Source organism: Sphaeramia orbicularis, chromosome 17, assembly GCF_902148855.1.
Source record: "Sphaeramia orbicularis chromosome 17, fSphaOr1.1, whole genome shotgun sequence".
Taxonomy (NCBI): domain Eukaryota; kingdom Metazoa; phylum Chordata; class Actinopteri; order Kurtiformes; family Apogonidae; genus Sphaeramia; species Sphaeramia orbicularis.
In genome coordinates, this window is record NC_043973.1 from 54,168,081 (window position 1) to 54,186,234 (window position 18,154).

At 45.7% G+C, this 18,154-nt stretch overlaps 1 protein-coding gene and 1 pseudogene across 1 annotated transcript; both read right to left on the reverse strand.

Moving 5' to 3' along the window:
* Nucleotides 1-4,352: 4,352 nt before the first annotated feature.
* Nucleotides 4,353-6,950, reverse strand: LOC115437444 (UPF0415 protein C7orf25 homolog; annotated as a pseudogene).
* A 2,114-nt stretch (nucleotides 6,951-9,064) lies between these two features.
* On the reverse strand, nucleotides 9,065-17,373 carry LOC115437199 (dnaJ homolog subfamily C member 1-like). Its single transcript, XM_030160403.1, has 13 exons — nucleotides 17,094-17,373; nucleotides 16,076-16,177; nucleotides 15,916-15,962; nucleotides 15,322-15,487; nucleotides 15,147-15,244; nucleotides 14,955-15,048; nucleotides 14,559-14,643; nucleotides 14,311-14,474; nucleotides 13,754-13,873; nucleotides 12,995-13,043; nucleotides 11,800-12,200; nucleotides 9,265-9,405; nucleotides 9,065-9,192 (listed from the first exon to the last, which is right to left on the reverse strand). The coding sequence occupies exons 1-12, from the start codon at nucleotides 17,247-17,249 to the stop codon at nucleotides 9,334-9,336; spliced, it is 1,554 nt and encodes a 517-aa protein (XP_030016263.1). The 5' UTR covers nucleotides 17,250-17,373; the 3' UTR covers nucleotides 9,065-9,192; nucleotides 9,265-9,333.
* Between the last annotated feature and the right edge of the window lie 781 nt (nucleotides 17,374-18,154).

Here is an 18,154-nt window from a genome sequence, read left to right on the forward strand (position 1 = left end):
ATATTTTTTTATTTCAATTATCAATATCATATACATTTATTTACAATATTTACAACATACAAATAATATTAACATTATATTCAGATGTATTTCACAGATATATGCATTTATTAATTTTAAACAGTGTGTTTAGAATATGACATAAATATATTGTCAAATATCAATGTATTTGTATAAATGTAGTTTATTTATAGAGTTTATAAAATGAACCCAGAATGATGGCACTAAACTGGGTCACTGAACAAACATTCACACTCACTAAACTACTCACATTTCTTTTGAAATTTTTTCTTATTTCAGAATACATTTTCCTGAAAATATAAGTAATTACCTACCCAAAAATATAAGTTTGGTGTAGATTGTCATTCAATTTTTTTACCCAAATGTTAACCTTCTCTTGACTTCACCCTCAATTCAATTCTTTGTTATTGTATAGAAACCATATAGTCAATCAAGCGTCTTTCATGCTGGCAGAGCAAAACAACCAAAATGTTGGTTTGTCTCCCATCTGTACTGGCTCACATATGACAGTTCTACTTCATATGGCTATAAGATAGTTTTATTACTACTACTGATAACTATGTCAATATTATTATTATTTTGTTGTACAATGTACAATGACAATAAAGATATATTGTATTCTATTATTATTATTATTACTCTTTGTATTATTATTATTATTATTATTATTATTATTACTACTACTCTTTGTATTATTATTATATTATCATTATTATTATCATTATTATTATTATTATTATTATTATTATATTATTATTATACTATGATTATTATGGACCTGGACCCTAGGTTAGGGTTACCTGGACTCAGTAACCCTGGAGGACCAGTAATTATAAAACAATCCCAAACCTTTAAAAATGTTGACAGAGAAAGAAAAACATGAGCTGAAGAGACTGAGGTAAACAACGACTACAAAAGGGAAAGTGCAGCTCAACGACATCAGAGGAGTGGGCGGGACTTCAAACGATCACTGGATACAATAAAACCAATGAACTCCACCAGTTCTACAACAGGGTGGACACTGTCACGACTGTGACAGCCACACCCACTCCAGCAGCAGCTCCTTCCTAACCCTAACCCACTCCAGCAGCTCCCTCCCTAACCCTAACCCTTTGGATGGTACCTCCATCCACTACCACTGCTGGACCCCTGCAGAGGCTGAGGCTGGACCTGCAGAGTCCTGGGAAAGCAGCTGGTCCACATGGTGTCCGTCCACAGATCCACCTGAGTCTACAGTGGGGAGGGTTCCAGCTCTGTGCAGAACATCATAACTTATACCAGGAACCAAGGTAGGGCGTCCAGCTGAGCTAACCCACTACAGTCCTGTGGTCCTAAGGTCATCACCAAGACCCTGGAGCAGCTGCTTCTCAGACCCCACGTCCAAAGACACTGTCCTCTACAAGCTCCACTGAGCCTACTCTCATCTGGGTAAGTCTGGGGGTTATGAGTATTTGACACAATCCATCCCTCCATACTCAGAGACCAGCTGAGTGGGTGTGGTTTCCTGGATCACTGACCACCTGACAGGAATACAACAGTTTGTCAAGCTGGGGAACCGTGTCTCTGAGATGATCAGCGCTGGGGTTCCAATGGGATCCGGTCTGGTATCTGTACCTTTGGTGGACATACTTGTACACAATGGACAAAGTACAATTGAGTCCTGTCACATCCAAACGTATTCTAGTAACAAAGCAGAGCTGGACACTGAAGGAAAGCTGAAGGAAGCGGAACTTCCCCTGTGGATTAATAGTTGACCTGTTACGTACAATCCTGCTAGAAACCCCAACCAGAACAACAGACAATGTATGAATTAAAAAAAGACACAGTATGACCAAAAAAACCACGATGTATGGATATTGTCAGTGTAAGAGACACCTGCAAAGATCACAACTATGAAGAATGACACAAAAGAGAACAGTATCAGCAAATTAACACACAAGAAGTTAAAGAATAAATACAAATGAACAGTGAAAGAGTTCGGATTGCAGAACTGTGCACCAGTTAATGTTTTAAGAAACTATCCTGTATTTTGTTAAATGAATGACTCGAAACCAGATCACAAATAGTTATACTGTTGTTGTTCTTAGCACTAAGCTAAACTTAGCTGAACTAAATCCATGAACTGAGGTACATGGGCGTTCCTGTTAGCAGCTGCTAGCTAACTGAACTGAGGTACATGGGCGTTCCTGTTAGCAGCTGCTAGCTAACTGAACTGAGGTAGATGAGCGTTCCTCTTAGCAGCTGCTAGCTAACTGAACTGAGGTAGATGAGCGTTCCTCTTAGCAGCTGCTAGCTAACTGAACTGAGGTAGATGAGCGTTCCTCTTAGCAGCTGCTAGCTAACTGAACTGAGGTAGATGAGCGTTCCTCTTAGCAGCTGCTAGGTAACTGAACTGAGGTAGATGAGCGTTCCTCTTAGCAGCTGCTAGCTAACTGAGCTAACTGAACTGAAGTAGATGGTAGCAGTAGTTAGTCGCCGACCGGCTGGCGGGGAATTGTGTTTTTTCTCATTTGAGTTGTTATAGGTTAGAGTTCCGGTGTCACCTCGGTCAAAGTCCGCAGCTCCGCATCTGGGCCAACCTAGGCATGTTACCAAAACACCTACAGAAAGTGTTAGTTCAGGGATGCAACAGGCTAACAGCTAACACACAGGCTCCGTTCATTTACACATGATACAACTTCCAGCTTTTCACAATGAAAGCACCAACAGACGGAGCAGAAAAGCCGGTCAGACTGGTTTAAGTCACCTCCAGTCCGCTCTATGATAGAAACACAATATCTACTGCTTCTTAAGTATACCTGAATAAATATGAGCAGATGAATGGAGTCAAAACATCTTTATATTTTCGCATGTAATCAAAGACATTTAAATATTGTCATTAAAATGAGTTGAAACATTAAAACAACCTGATCAGAATTAACCCACCAAACTTCAGATGAAAACACGTGTACTTTAGATGAAAACGTGTATTTTGATGAAAACACGTGTACTTTAGATGAAAACGTGTATTTTTGATGAAAACACGTGTACTTTAGATGAAAACGTGTACTTTTGATGAAAACACGTGTACTTTAGATGAAAACGTGTACTTTTGATAAAAACACGTGTACTTTAGATGAAAACACATGTACTTTAGATGAAAACGTGTACTTTAGATGAAAACACATGTAATTTTGATGAAAACATGTATTTCAGATGAAAACACGTGTACTTTAGATGAAAACGTGTACTTTAGATGAAAACACATGTAATTTAGATGAAAACGTGTACTTTAGATGAAAACACATGTAATTTTGATGAAAACATGTACTTCAGATGAAAACACGTGTACTTTAGATGAAAACGTGTACTTTAGATGAAAACAAGCGCACTTTAGTATCGTTAAGGTTTGAGTATTTGTACACTTGCAGTATGAGTACTTTTACTGTAAAACCCTCTGAACATTAACACAATGTCTCCATAACCGAAGTAAATATTTATCTTTAGTTGACATGTTTAATTGACTTTGGTAAAATTTTAATAGTTTATTTTTATACTGAGGTTCCCGCATCTTCTCCTCCAGTCGACAAACATATTCTTTGGTAAAGGTAGAAGAACCCTTAATGTTTCATCCAAGGTGAAAACCAGTCTGTTAATTACACAAAATAATCAATTATAATAAAATACACTGAAACCAAACCCTGCTTTGAAACTGTCAGAAGCAAATGCAGATGTGTGTTAAATGTAAGCAGTAAAAGTTAAAGTGCTCCAGTACATGTGTGGTACCTCTTGGGTAGTACCTCTACTGTAGTACCTCTAGTTTAGTACCTCAAGTTTAGTACCTCTAGTGTGGTACAGCTAGTGTAGTACCTCCAATGTTGTACCTCTAGTGTAGTACATCTAGTGTAGTACCTCTATTGTGGTACATCTAGTGTAGTACCTCCAGTGTAGTACCTCTAGTGTAGTACATCTTGTCTGGTACCTCTAGTGTAGCACATCTAGTGTAGTACCTCTATTGTGGTACATCTAGTGTAGTACCTCCAGTGTAGTACCTCTAGTGTAGTACATCTAGTCTGGTACCTCTAGTGTAGTACCTCTATTGTGGTACCTCTAGTGTAGTACCTCTATTGTGGTACCTCTAGGTCTGGTACCTCTAGTGTAGTACATCTAGGTAGTACATCTAGTGTAGTACCTGTAGTGTAGTACTGGAGTGAAGTATTTGGATTGTGTTCCTCCCTTCACTGTTAATCGGTCAGCTTAATGTGAAAGGTGTGGCCTGTTGTAACCAATCACAGAGCAGCTCCAGTCACCAGGTGCTTTATTGATTATTTACACTTTGAATATGATGCGAGTCAGATTCCAGCAGCCCCTGCAGTCGTCAGATGGGCGTGGCCCCTCCCCTCTTTGCCTTCTGTAAGAGCCCTTGGCTGATGATATGAACACGCTGTATCGGACACCCTGATTGGCCGCCGCCCTGACGAAGCGGCTGTGGCCCGTCATGGTAACAGCACGCAACGAGTCCCCGGTGCCAAAGATCAGCAGCGAGCGGCGGTTCACCTTCGTACTCGGAGTGAGACGGAGAGTCCCGCTCCGACGGGTCGATCATTCCACCACCTGAACACATAAACCGAACAATCACCAATGACTGCTTGTTGACCAAAGCGTCGTGACATCTGACAATGGACCAGAAACCAGGTGGATGGATCAACGCTGACGCCGCCCCTCACCTGCACATGTGACAGCAGATTCTGAGCGCGCTCCTTCTCTCCAGCTCACGCCAGCGTTGTCCAGGATCACCTGGAAGTCGGTGACGGCGCCAGCGCGACAGGCGAACAGCTCCTTCCCCTCCATGAAGGCGTCAAGTCGCGGTACGGGTAGCACGGCCTCGCGGCGCTCCTGAGCCGCCTGCTCCGTCAGAAACCGGCTCACGGAACGTCAGGTGACAGGCGGCAGTGACTCAGAGATGACACGTATGTGATGAGTGTGGTGATGGTCCAGGTTGACACGACGACACTCGTCCACCTTCACCGGGAAGAAGACAACAGCTCAGGTTAGGGTTAGGAACAGGACCAGGGTTAGGAACAGCACCAGGGTAGGAACAGGGTTAGGGACAGGAACAGGGTTAGGGTTAGGAACAGGGTTAGGAACAGGACAGGGTTAGGAACAGGGTTAGGGACAGGAACAGGGTTAGGAACAGGGTTAGGAACAGGGTTAGGGACAGGAACAGGGTTAGGAACAGGAACAGGGTTAGGGTTAGGAACAGGGTTAGGACAACAGGACAGGGTAGGAACAGGGTTAGGGACAGGAACAGGGTTAGGAACAGGAACAGGGTTAGGGTTAGGAACAGGGGTAGGAACAGGAACAGGGTTTAGGGTTAGGAACAGGGTTAGGAACAGGACCAGGGTTAGGAACAGGGTAGGGACAGGAACAGGGTTTGGGTTAGGAACAGGGCTAGGAACAGGGACCAGGGTTAGGAACAGGGTTAGGAACAGGAACAGGGTTAGGGTTTCCTGACACATCATATATGGCTTACACTATTGTCACCAAATGCTTATCAGGTAAGTTCAGACTTACGATTTTATCCATTTCCAGAAATATTTACATACTAATGATAGTTTAATTAAATTATCTCCATGGACCTTGATCAACAGAACATTGAAACTAATGGACCACAATTCCATGTTACATTTAGATGAGTTCACTTATTTGATTCTACCTGTAACGGGAATGAAAGGCTTTCAACCACGTTGCTCGCGGTCAACCCGTGTCAGGCCACACTCAGGCTCCTCCTCCTTTCTCCTCCTCCTCCCCTCCTCTTCCTCTTCCTCATCCTCCTCCTCCTCTGCCACCAAGCCTTGGTTCTGGGTGGCGGGACATCCTGCAGCTCCTCCTCGTCCATCTCCCTATGTTGGACAGCCACAATGTCTCCACGGATGGACACCCCCATGTGGTGCAGGGTGTCGGCACATGGGCCTGGACACACCATATAGAAGGCAAAGACCACACGGGGCTCAGTGTATTCGACAGGCGTTCTGTCGAGCAGCGAGCAGGAAGTCCTCAGCCTGTGGACCATCACATGACACATCAAACCAAACCAGAATTCAACAGCACATCAACAAAACGAACAAAGTAACAATCAACACTGGAAACACAGTCAAGGTTCAACACTGGGAACAAAGTCTTTGTCTGACGCTGACATGTTGACGAGGCCTATTGATATGTGATTTTTATTTTGTTTGGATTGACAAAGGACGCCATGTCCCACATAAGATGGGTTTCTATGGAAAGTGGAATTTGAAGAACTGTATTTATTAGTTGATATGTAGAAATACAACTTGCAAGTTGCTCCGTACTAGTCCCGCCCCTCAACCTCTTGGCCCTGCCCCTCAACCCACCTGCCCTGACGACGCTCTTGTCCTCCGTACTGGCCCCGCCCCTCAACCTCCTGGCCCTGCCCCTCAACCCACCTGCCTGACGATGCTCTTGTCTCTGTACTGGCCCCGCCCCTCAACCCACCTGCCTGACAATGCTCTTGTCTCCGTACTGGCCCCGCCCTGCATATGTTTGTCAGCGCCTCTTGCCTTTTCGTCCAACCGCCTTCACCCACGTGTGTCCCATTGTGCCAACTACGTCGACCACCAGCGTGCACCGGTTTCCAACCACATCCGCGGTACGTGAAGACATGCAGCAAAGCGACCACGCCCTCCAGGTTCTCCGCAGACTCCACAATGGCACTCAGGTGCGTCAGGTTGGTGCTGTGCAGGTGCGATCTTTGACGATGAGCTCTCAGATTCGACACCTGCAGGAAGCGCAGCTCGCACGGAGGTTAGCGCACAACTTCCCGTGACCTTCCACCCCACGATTCAGCTGCTCCGCCGCTGCAGTAGCGAGTGGGCCGTCGCAATTCCGCTCCGACAGCGTCACCTGCATTGTCGCCATGGCAACAGGACCATTGCACTATGAAACATTGAAGAGGATGTTCAGAAAACAATCCAGATGAGACTGAAGTGGACCACGTCCACACTGGTCTACACCTTGTCCTCGACCACACCTGATCTACATCTACACCTGGTCCACGTCCACACTTGGTCTACATCTGGTCCATATCCACACCTGGTCTATATCTACACCTGGTCCACGTCCACACTTGGTCTACATCTGGTCCATATCCACCACCTGGTCTATATCTACACCTGGTCCACGTCCACACCTGGTTCACATCCACATCTGGTTTACACCTGGTCCCTGTCTAGCCCTGGTCTACACCTAGACCATGTCCACACTTGGTGTGCACCTGGTCTACGTCTACATCCACATCTGGTTTACACCTGGTCCCTGTCCAGCCCTGGTCTACACCTAGACCACGTCCACACTTGGTGTACACCTGGACCTCAAGCACACCTGGTGTACACCTGGACTATGTCCACAGAAGGTCTACACCTGGTCTACATCCACACCTGGTCAACACCTGGTCCCTGTCTAGCCCTGGTCTACACCTAGTCCTGGTCCAGGCCTGGTCTACACCTAGTCCCTGTCTAGGCCTGGTCTACATTTCCGCAGTGACGTACGTGGGTTTGTCATTGACGTCACCGTTAGCTTATCGTAGCTTAGCCTGTGTTAGGTTCGTGGGTGTTTCGGTGTTCTACATCAACCAGTGACTTTAAAACCTACACCAAACAAACAGCGCGGGTACTTACGGCGGCTGTTACGTATGACGTTTACGATTTCACGGTAAAAACGAGCTAATGAAGCTAAGGTTTCAGCTAATGCTACTGCTAACTGACAGACTGTTGTGTAGATCCGCTGGAGGAACGACAGTCTGTCTTCTTCTACGGATTGTGCTGCAGATCCTTCTTCTCACGTAACCGGCGGCGGAGTGAGGCAGAGAAGACCATCTGCTGCTGCCTGTGGTCATCTGGAGAATTACACCCTTATGTTTGTGCATACTGCAGACACCGAGAAAGGATTCACAAATGATGAACTCACAGGTTTTTCTGTTGCACACTGAATTGTACAGCAAGAACAAAACAGAAAGAAAAATCACAGTACAGTTCATGTTTTACATGAAAACTCATGACAAAAGACTTATAAGTGCAGTGAAATCACAGTAAGAGACAGGGTGGAGGTTTGTGGATTGTTGGAGTTGAGGTTCAGGTCTGGGGTTAGGAACAGGGTTGGGATTAGGGTTGAGGTCTGGGGTTAGGAACAGGGTTGGGGTTGAGGTCTGGGGTTAGGAATAGGGTTAGGGTTCAGGTCTGGTGTAGAGATTCAGGTCTGGGATTAGGAAGCGCAGATGACCTACCTCTACATGAAGCTGACGACCACATCTGCAAATAAAAACTACATTTTTTTTTTTTTTTTACATCCAAATAAAAACATTGATGTTGCTTAATTTTGGACACTGTACCTTCTTTTAATAATATTCATATTACTCTTATAATCTGATTATTTTGGTATTTTCCTTTGATGTGCCTTTTATCTATGAACTCACACTGCTGCACCGTGTCCAGTGTAAATCTGATGTAAAGAACCCTGACCTGTCAAACCTGAAGTCTAAGGGACTCTTCTACTTGGAGGTTTTATTTTCAGTTGGCTTTAGCTCTTTGTTATTTAGAGGCATTTTTAAAAGACTCAGTTCTAAGAAGGTCCTGGACTTTGGAACCATCTTCCAGTAAAATCCAATGACCTAGTTTTATGTAGAGGAATCCATGAAGGATCCTTCCCATCTGGGTCCTGGTCCAGACTTTGTTCTACATCATCACATACTGTATAGGTGAAGTGGATGAAGTCCACATCACTGGGGGCACTGAGGAGTTTTGAATCATTTAATCTATGATGATACAAATGACAAGGGTGGGTCACATTTCATGATCTCACACTCCTCAGTGAAAACCCTTAGAAGTGCACGTTTTCATCTCAGGACATTCAGACCTTCAGGTGTTCACACCTTCATTCAGGTGTTAAATGTTTTCATCACTCAGACATTTTCTCTGGTTTGGCAGACGGAATAAAAATGTACACTCTTCCTTGGATGTAGGTCTGAGCAAAGAACTAAGCACAGGAGTAATAAATAGGTTTTATTGATCTGTTGAACAGATGTGATTGACAACATGCTAACAGAGCTAAGGCACATGAAGCTGTGAGGTCAGAGGTCAGGTCTCCCTTTAACGCAACATTAGTTATAAAACACACCTGAACAGGTGAAACACAACATTGAAAACAAAACTCATCCAGTCCAATCAGGGCGAGTTGACCTACGCAGACACTGGACACTACTGACAGTCCACCTGTCCAGGGGTCACTGTCAGGCGTCAGGGGTCAAAGGTCAGCACCTTAATCAGCTCTTTGCTGCTTCCTCTTCTGAACGAGCTCCGCTAACATCTTATAGCGAATCATACAGTCCTCCTGGAAATTAACACACAACAATTAATCAGTAAAAACACACACCAGTTAATACATACCATCAGCTGATCAGTTAATCACAAATCATGAAATGATCAATACCCGGATTCTCACAGTAAACTAAAACTAAACTAGCAGTTCCAAACGGTCAGGATGATGTGATGTACAAAACTGAAACCAAAGACAAATCCATCCAACTCTAATTCTACCTACACAAACTAACCCTGACCAAGCGACCCAAATCCATCTAACCCTAGTTGTACCTAACCTAACTAACCCCAAACCCATCTAACCCTAACCCATGTAACCCTAGTTGTACCTTACATAACCCTAGCTCTACCTAACCCATCTAACTCTAATTCTACCTACACAAACTAACCCTGACCAAACCGACCCTAACCCATCTAACTCTAGTTCTACCTAACCCATCTAACCCTAACCATCTAACCCTAGTAGTACCTAACTAACCCTAGACCAAGTATATAGTATAGTTTATAGTATAAAGTATAGGCTACAGTATATAGTTTATAGTATAAAGTATAGTTTATAGTATAGTTTATAGTTTATGGCAGGCATCATCAAATGGCGGACCTCGGTCCGGACCCAGACCCACTGATGGTTCTGTCCAGACCCGTGACCAATCTCTGATAAATTCCTGAGAATGGATAATTTTCATAGAGTATTTTTTCTGACAGTGGTGGCTGTAGACAGCAGGTGCTGCTACTCCAGTTAATACCACAGTAGCTTGACTTAGATGAACCAATCAAAATCACCTGTTTACTCTGCGCAGCGCGTGCACTAGAGCAGAGAGGAAGAGGACAGTGATGACAGCATGTCTGCTCCAAAACAAGGAAAGGTGATGTGGAAAACCGCTGTTTTTTAGGGCGCTGTCACACTGCATACCCAACCTGTACTGTACTTGGATACATTCATCACCTTTCCCGCAGATGTTGCGTTCAGCAACATGTACTGCGGCCCATGCAGAGTACAAGTCAGTGTTACAGACCTGAAACAGTAGGTGGAGCTGTGTGGAGGGAATTCTGTTGCTATCCAACAAACATAGAAGTCAGAAGAAGACAAACCTGACTGCAGTGTTTCTGCTGGTAAGGTTTAGATGTGGCGCAGCGCCACGACAAATCCATACTGCCACACCAAACACTTCATACAAAAAATCATCACTGTTGCATTAGGTGTATTATACAGATGTAGAATATATAATAGTCCAGGACAAACGTCCTACCCCCTCAAATGAAAGTTTGTGAAGCTTCGTGGACTAAATCAGTTTATTAAAATCTACTGAATGGAAATGACTGGTGTAATTAGTCTTTTAATAAACCATGTAACTTCACAGTGCACACGTCTGATGGTGCTCACACAGTTGGTGTGTTCGAACATGAACACTTAGATGGAACGTTGTTTATTATTATATTAGTATTAGTATTATTATTAGTGTTTACTATATAGTTCCATTGATGGTACAGTTTACAGTATTAGTACTAACAGCTACAGTACTGGTATATACACTGGTAGTACTTGTATTAGTAGTAGTAGCATTAAGTTATGGGTATTTGCTCTAGTCATTAGTAGTTACACTAGCAACAGCTGTTCTAGTTTTTGATTTTCTTCCATTTGGAGCCTGAATCAGGTAAAATACCATCCCCTACAAACCTTTAAAAATGAAAGCCCACCCACTACACATCAGCTCCAAACACACACAGAAGTCTAGTACACCTCCACCACCTTCTGAACACTCTTCACTCATGTGGAGGTTAGAGTCACACTCACAATGGGGGAACAAGTTCCTTTAACTTTTAGTGAATTAACCTGAGCGCCAGGCAGCGCCAGGCAGCACCAGGCAGCGCGGAATTCAGCATCAGGCCGCGCAGCATTCAGTACCATCTTCATCCTTCTTGCCTCATAGTTAGAAGGTGGTGGGTTCTGGGTGGAGTTTGCCTCATAGTTAGAAGGTGGTGGGTTCTGGGTGGAGTTTGCCTCATAGTTAGAAGGTGGTGGGCTCTGGGTGGAGTTTGCCTCATAGTTAGAAGGTGGTGGGTTCTGGGTGGAGTTTGCATGTTCTCTGTGTTGGTTCTCTTGACTGGTTCCCATCATCCAAAGACATGCACTAACAGGTTAACTGGCCGATTTACATCACCCCTAGGTGTGAATAGTTGCTCATCTGCATGGTTAGCCCAGTGATGCCCTGGTGACGTGTCCAGGGCGGACCCTGCCTTTTACCTATTGGTAATTAACATAGCTCCTGCGACCCTCCAGAAGACTGAGCGGTTCAGATAATGAATGAATGAATGAACTGACCCACTTTAAACCCAGTGAGTGTTGTGCACAGACTTGTGCAGTGTCAGGTGGTTGTAATGAATCAATAAGCAGTGAAGGTCTTACCTTAGTTTTCCCAGGTACCACCTTGGCAATCCGGTCCCAGCGCTCTGTGGTTCCTCTTGGAAACTGTTGCAGAGCTAGTTCCAGGAGCTTCTGTTGGTTCTGAGTCCAGATGCTACTCTGAGGCTCCACCCTTTCCTGAGGCTCTGTCCTCTCATCTTCAAGCGGTGCAGTGGGGTCAAAGTCTCTCTGCCGCCGACCTCTGACCCTAACCTCACCTCCGTCGGTCGTGGCAGTCGACTTCCTGTTCCTCTTCCTGATAACTGGAGCCACTTCCTCTTCCTCCTCCTCCTCCTCTTCCTCCTGTTCTTCAAAAGCCACGCCCCTCTGACTGATGGCATCGTCAAAAGGAAGAGCCCTCACAGGAAGTGGATGGCCCTTCAGCTCCGACAGCTTCACCAGACCTGAACCAGAACACATACATTCAGTCCAGTATCTGCACCAGCAGGTCTAAACATCTGAGCCCAGTCCAATCAAACCTGGTAGAAACATCAGTGAATGAATGAACCGCTTACTGTTTGAACCAAACACAAACACAGAAGAACATGTTAGAGTCAAAGGGAGGTTGCACTAAATGTTTGAACCTGAACCTTTACTGTTCGAACTTCACAGATCAGTGGGTCGTCCAATAACCAGATGGTTGGCAGTTCCAATCCCACTCCAGTGCCACTCCCACTAGTGTATGAATGTTTGGGGGTGGTAGGAGGGGCCATCTTGCCCCAGGGCTGTAGTTTAACACCATCAGAAGGAATGAATAATGGATCAATCATGTCAAAGGCTGTAGGAATTCAACCCATTACTGTTCCTATCATCAGACTGGACCGAAGACAGAGACACATGTGAACGTTTAACTGTAATAAACACAGGAGTGGACTGTCCTACAGGACTGTAGGGGACAAAGACTCAGGAAACTGTCCCACAGGACCGTAGAGGACAAAGACTCAGGAAACTGTCCCACAGGACCGTAGAGGACAAAGACTCAGGAAACTGTCCCACAGGACCGTAGAGGACAAAGATGACGGCACCACATGCAGCTCTGATAGCCAAGCTGAACTCCAAAAACTGTCAGTTTAGATTTGAAACCGGAGTAAAAACAGCACTAGAAGGTGTGAGTCTGTCTTTTCCTTCTGCAGTTCCTCCTCTCAGTCCAAATCCACCACTAAAAGTAAAAGCCCACAAAGCTGAAGACATTCCATACCTGAGGAGTGGATCACATGGTCTTTGACCTGCTTCACTTTAGTCGTCACCTGTGACACAAAACACAAGGTTTGAGTGGACACATTTGACCCAGGTGAAAAGTAACTCTGACTTGAAGTTCCCATTTTAATGTATCTGGTCAATATTAACACATTTAATCTGTGATGATGGAACACACTCAATAGAAGATGGGACAGAAGTCTTCAATGATGGTCTAAGGTTCAACAAGTATCAGTTGACCTAGAGCAAGATCCACATCTCACCTCTGCTCAAACAGTCCCCAGCACTGACCTCAGAGGGTTAGAACCCTCTGTTGGACACAGTCAGGTGGTCCACCAGTTTACATTTAGATCAATAACTACCATAAAGGCTGGTCATACATGATCCATGTTCACTATGGAACCTGTGACCCGGAACTCACTGAACTCCATCCAGGATCACACAGTCAAAAACTATGGACACACTTCACTGTGGCCTTTGAGTATTTACAGGGTCAGGGTTAGGGTTCTGTGGTTAGGGTTCTGCGGTTAGAGTTAAGGTTCTGTGGTCAAGGTTGTGTGGTTAGGGTTCTGTCGATAGTTAGGGTTCTGTGGTTAGGGTTCTGTGGTTAGAGTGAGGGTTCTGTGGTTAGGGTTCTGTGATTAGGGTTCTGTGGTTAGAGTTAGGGTTCTGTGGACAGGGTTCTGTGGATAGGGTGAGGGTTCTGGGGATGTTTTCATCACTAGTTCCACACCTGGTGTGACACCAGTACTAGACTTACATCGCTCACTGATCGTCCTAGTTCATGTGCAATCTTCTCCCAGCGACCCGGAGTCCCTCCAGGGAATTTAACCATCAACCTGCTGAGGAAGCTGAGCTCCTCCTCTGACCAATCAGCAGCCTGGATTCACAGAGACACACCTGAGGTCAGGTAACACACCTGAGGACACATGATGCACTGACACACACAGATGACAGACCGTTTGACAACGGAGATGAGCAATGACTTAAGCCATCAAGAGGTTCTACTATTACTGCAGTAGTTTTCAGCATGTGTCCTCTGAGTATTACTGCAGTAGTTTTTAAGTATGTATCCTCTGAGTATTACTGCAGTAGTTTTTAAGTATGTGTCCTCTGAGTATTACTGCAGTAGTTTTTAAGTATGTATCCTCTGAGTATTACTGCAGTAGTTTTTAAGTATGTATCCTCTGAGTATTACTGCAGTAGTTTTCAGTATCTGTCCTGTGAGGATTACTGCAGTACTTGTCCACATGTACTTCCACTGCACTGATCATAGTACTATATCTGCAGTGATCCCTGACCCCAGACCGCTCAGACCTTCTTTTTGATGGTCTTGGGGTTCTGCAGCCAGTCGTCCATCTGGTCTTCAATGTCCTCGATGGACGTGGTCTGGTCGTAGCTGCGGTACTTCAGGTCCTCTGCTGACGGTTCGTAAACTGGGAACTCCACCTTGGGCTTCTTGACCTTTGGCCTCTTCTCTCCTGATAAATGGGAGGGGACAGTGGGTTAAAGCGTGTCAGGAGCTGAACCCACAGCTGACTCTTCTGGGGAATGGAGGCCTTTACTTGTGGCAGCTTCCTGTTCAGCTTCAGCTTCTTCTCTCTGCTGCCGTTTCAGCTGCTGATAGTCCTCATAGTACTGCTTGGCCTCCTGAAACACACAGGCTCACTGTTTTTACACCAAACCTCACATGAATTCATGGAAAACATTGAACCCACAACAACAGACAACGGGGACTTAAAACACAGATGATCATACACATGATAGTATTTGGTATTCCCTAAACCTGAACCCTGTTCCTAACCCTAACCCTGTTCCTAACCCTAACCCTAACCCTGTTCCTAACCCTAACCCCGTTCTTAACCTGAACCCTAACCCTGTTCCTAACCCGAACCCTCCTGCTGAAACTAAATGGCCGCTCAGCCCGACACTGACATTCCCATCCTGGACAGGGACCATACCTGGATGGTCTGTGGCAGGTTTTTGATGGACAGGTACAGCCAGATGCTCAGTTTTAGAGGGAGAATGTCCTGCCACTGAGGGCGCTCCTGGACTCTGGAAGCAAAGGGAACATCAGAGCACTCTGATCAGCTGATAACAGTCAATAAACAACAAATATTCAACAAAACCAAGGAAAATCAACACAGTCTAACCTGTCAGGCCGGTCTTGTCCGATGCATCGGAGCTCGTCTGCAGGTCTGGAGCTCATCTTCTTCTTCTTCTCTTTTTTCTTCTTACTCAGCAGCTCATCCTAAAACACAAAGAGGCGACCTCACATGATCCACTCTGCCGTGCTCTGATTGGCTGCTAGAACGCTGCGCTGCTCACCAGCTGTTTCTCCAGGTAGATGGACCAAATGACAGCGTAGTGTCCGACGGTGAGGATGAGGAAGAGGAGGAAGAACAGCTCGGCATTGGACATCTTCCTCACACGCCTGTAGTAGTAGACGGGCTGGCGCCAGTCAGGGAGACCATTGATCAGGATGTCATCGTACCTGTGGGAACACACGATCCATCCAATCAAATGCCTGGACTCAACTCAACCAAAACCCAGATGCAAAGCCACGTCCCTCAGGCTGAGAGGCAGAGGAATCAATTACCCATCATGCCTTGTGCCTACAGTGTCCTGACTTGGGCTGGTTCAGTCCATCTGTTCTGGTTTCAACCTGAACAAATTGAAAGGGTAGCTCAGCTAACCTAACCCTGTTCCTAACCCTAACCATTTAATCTGATCTAATTTAAATCGATGTGGTGACAAAACTAAAGTCATCCAACAGACTGTGTGAGGGTTTTTGCAGTGTGTGTTGTGTGTAAAACCACACACACACACACACACACACACACACACACACACACACACACACACACACCTTAAACCCATGTCATGTCTAGCTGAGCTGATGGACACACAGGGGGCACTCACCTGCGCCGTCTCTCCTCGTCCTTCAGAACTTCATAAATGGCCACCAGCTGAAAACCATCACAGTTATTTATTCATTCATGGGTTAAATGGAGGACAACTGGAGTGTGATGGTATGAACTGGGTTAGTATTAAATGTCATGGGTTCACGGAGGGGGGTCACCTGTCTGAACTGAGTCTCAGCATTTTCATCTTTGTTTTTATCTGGATGCAGAGTCAGAGACAGTCGACGGTAGGCTTTCTTCACCTCTGCAGCAGAGGCGTCCTGAAACAACACACACACATGAACACACACACACACACACACACACACCACACACAAACCAGGACACAGCTGGACCTCTGGTACCAGGTCCTATTCCTGGAGACTGTTTCCATTACAGGATACTACTGACTTTACAGCACCTGGTAGTCTTAGCGACGCTGTGAGTAACTTCCATGACATCTGCTCTGAGAGTTGCTGATAAACTCATTCGTTGGCTGTCGTCCCGTCAACCTCACGCTGAATCTCTTCATCGTCCACCAAGGACAGAACTGTCTGAACCTCCTGGACCGACCTCGGTCTAGTTTTGGAGGCTGCCATCACGGATCAACCTAACCCTATATTTACGGTCAAGTTCACAGTCTGGGTTTTTCAAATGGCGTGTCACACACTGACGACACAGAGACAACTATCTGACCAATCAGAGGTTCTGCAGCATTTAAACGTCACCTTTTAGAATCTGTTCACCCGATTTGGAAACTCAGCCAAGCAAGAACTAAGAAAGTAATACCAGGTATCAGATTCCAGGTACTTTAATGTAATGGAAACGCAAAAAGGTCGAGTCAAGTCGAGGTGGTACCACTTAATGGAAACGCAGCATAAGACTGTAGTTTAGCAGTAGTAGGACTAGTTAACAGAGTCACAAACTTCAATTCACTACATTTGAACACATTCGGTTTAATCAGTGACAGCAACAAAGTCCGTTTGTCACGTAAACTGGACTAGTTATCCGGTTCAGTTAACCTGTGAACTGGACTAGTTATCTGGTTATGTGATTCACCTGACGTTGCTAACTCGATGCTAACTAGCTTCGTGCAGCAGTGCGTGCGTGGCAGTCAGGTGTTAGCATTAGCAGCGGCAAGCGGCTGCTGCTCCGTTGCCATGGAGACTTTGCGCCGTGAACCGGGTGCACACAGACCTGGTCCAGGGACATGAACTGGTAGAAGGTCTGCGGGATCTCCTCCACCAGGTCCAGCAGCTCCAGATCCGCATCCCAGGCGGAGGCCGGAGGCGGAGCTGCCCATAGGAGCAGCAGCAGGCCGAGGCAGGGCGGCAGAGCGGCGGACGCACACATCACCGGCCTTGAACCGGGCCCACAGAACCGGAGAGGGGAGAACCGGACTAAACGGCACCGGGGCTCCGTGATCTAGCGTAGCTCGGCGAACACTGACCCGGAAGCACCTCAGACATCTGCTGTTGTTGGACCGGGGGTTCAAGTCGCAGATGGTAATGATGTTCAGGAAGACCAGCGCCCCACTGCGGTCCGGAGGCCGAACCGGCTCTACCGGCCCCCGTCACAGCAGGAATGGTAGTCATGGCAACAGTAGGAATGACAGCACTAGTACTAATAACAGTAACAGTACAAGTTACAGTGATAGTAATAGTAACAGTAACAGTGGTGGTAATAGTAACAGTATTAGTAACATTAATAGTACTAGTAATAGTAACAGTACTAATACTAGTAATAATAATAATGATGGATTAGATTTATAGAGCGCTTTTCTATGAGCGCATACTCAAAGCGCGTACAGTGGATCCATTATTCATTTGCTCTCACACCCTCCCTCTGGTGGTGGTAAACCACATCTGTATCCACAGTTGTCCTGGGGCAGACTGACACAAGTGTGGCTGCCAATCTGTGCCTACGGCCCCTCCGACCACCACTGAACATTCACACATTCATACACCAGTGTGAGTAGCAGCACTGGAGGCAAGGGGGGTGAAGTGTCTTGCCCAAGGACACAACAGCACATGGACAGAGTGGAATTCAAACCACCAACCCTTCGGTTATTGGATGACCCGCTCTACCATCTGAGCCATGGCTGCCCTAATAGTAACAGTACTAGTAATACTTATGGTAACAGAAATGGTAATAGTGGTAACTGTTCAGTACCAGTTCTTCGTGAATATTTGCACAGTGACTGTTGAAGCAGGGTCAGTCCCAGAGGATGGGTTTCAAGAATGAGACCAGGGTCTTTG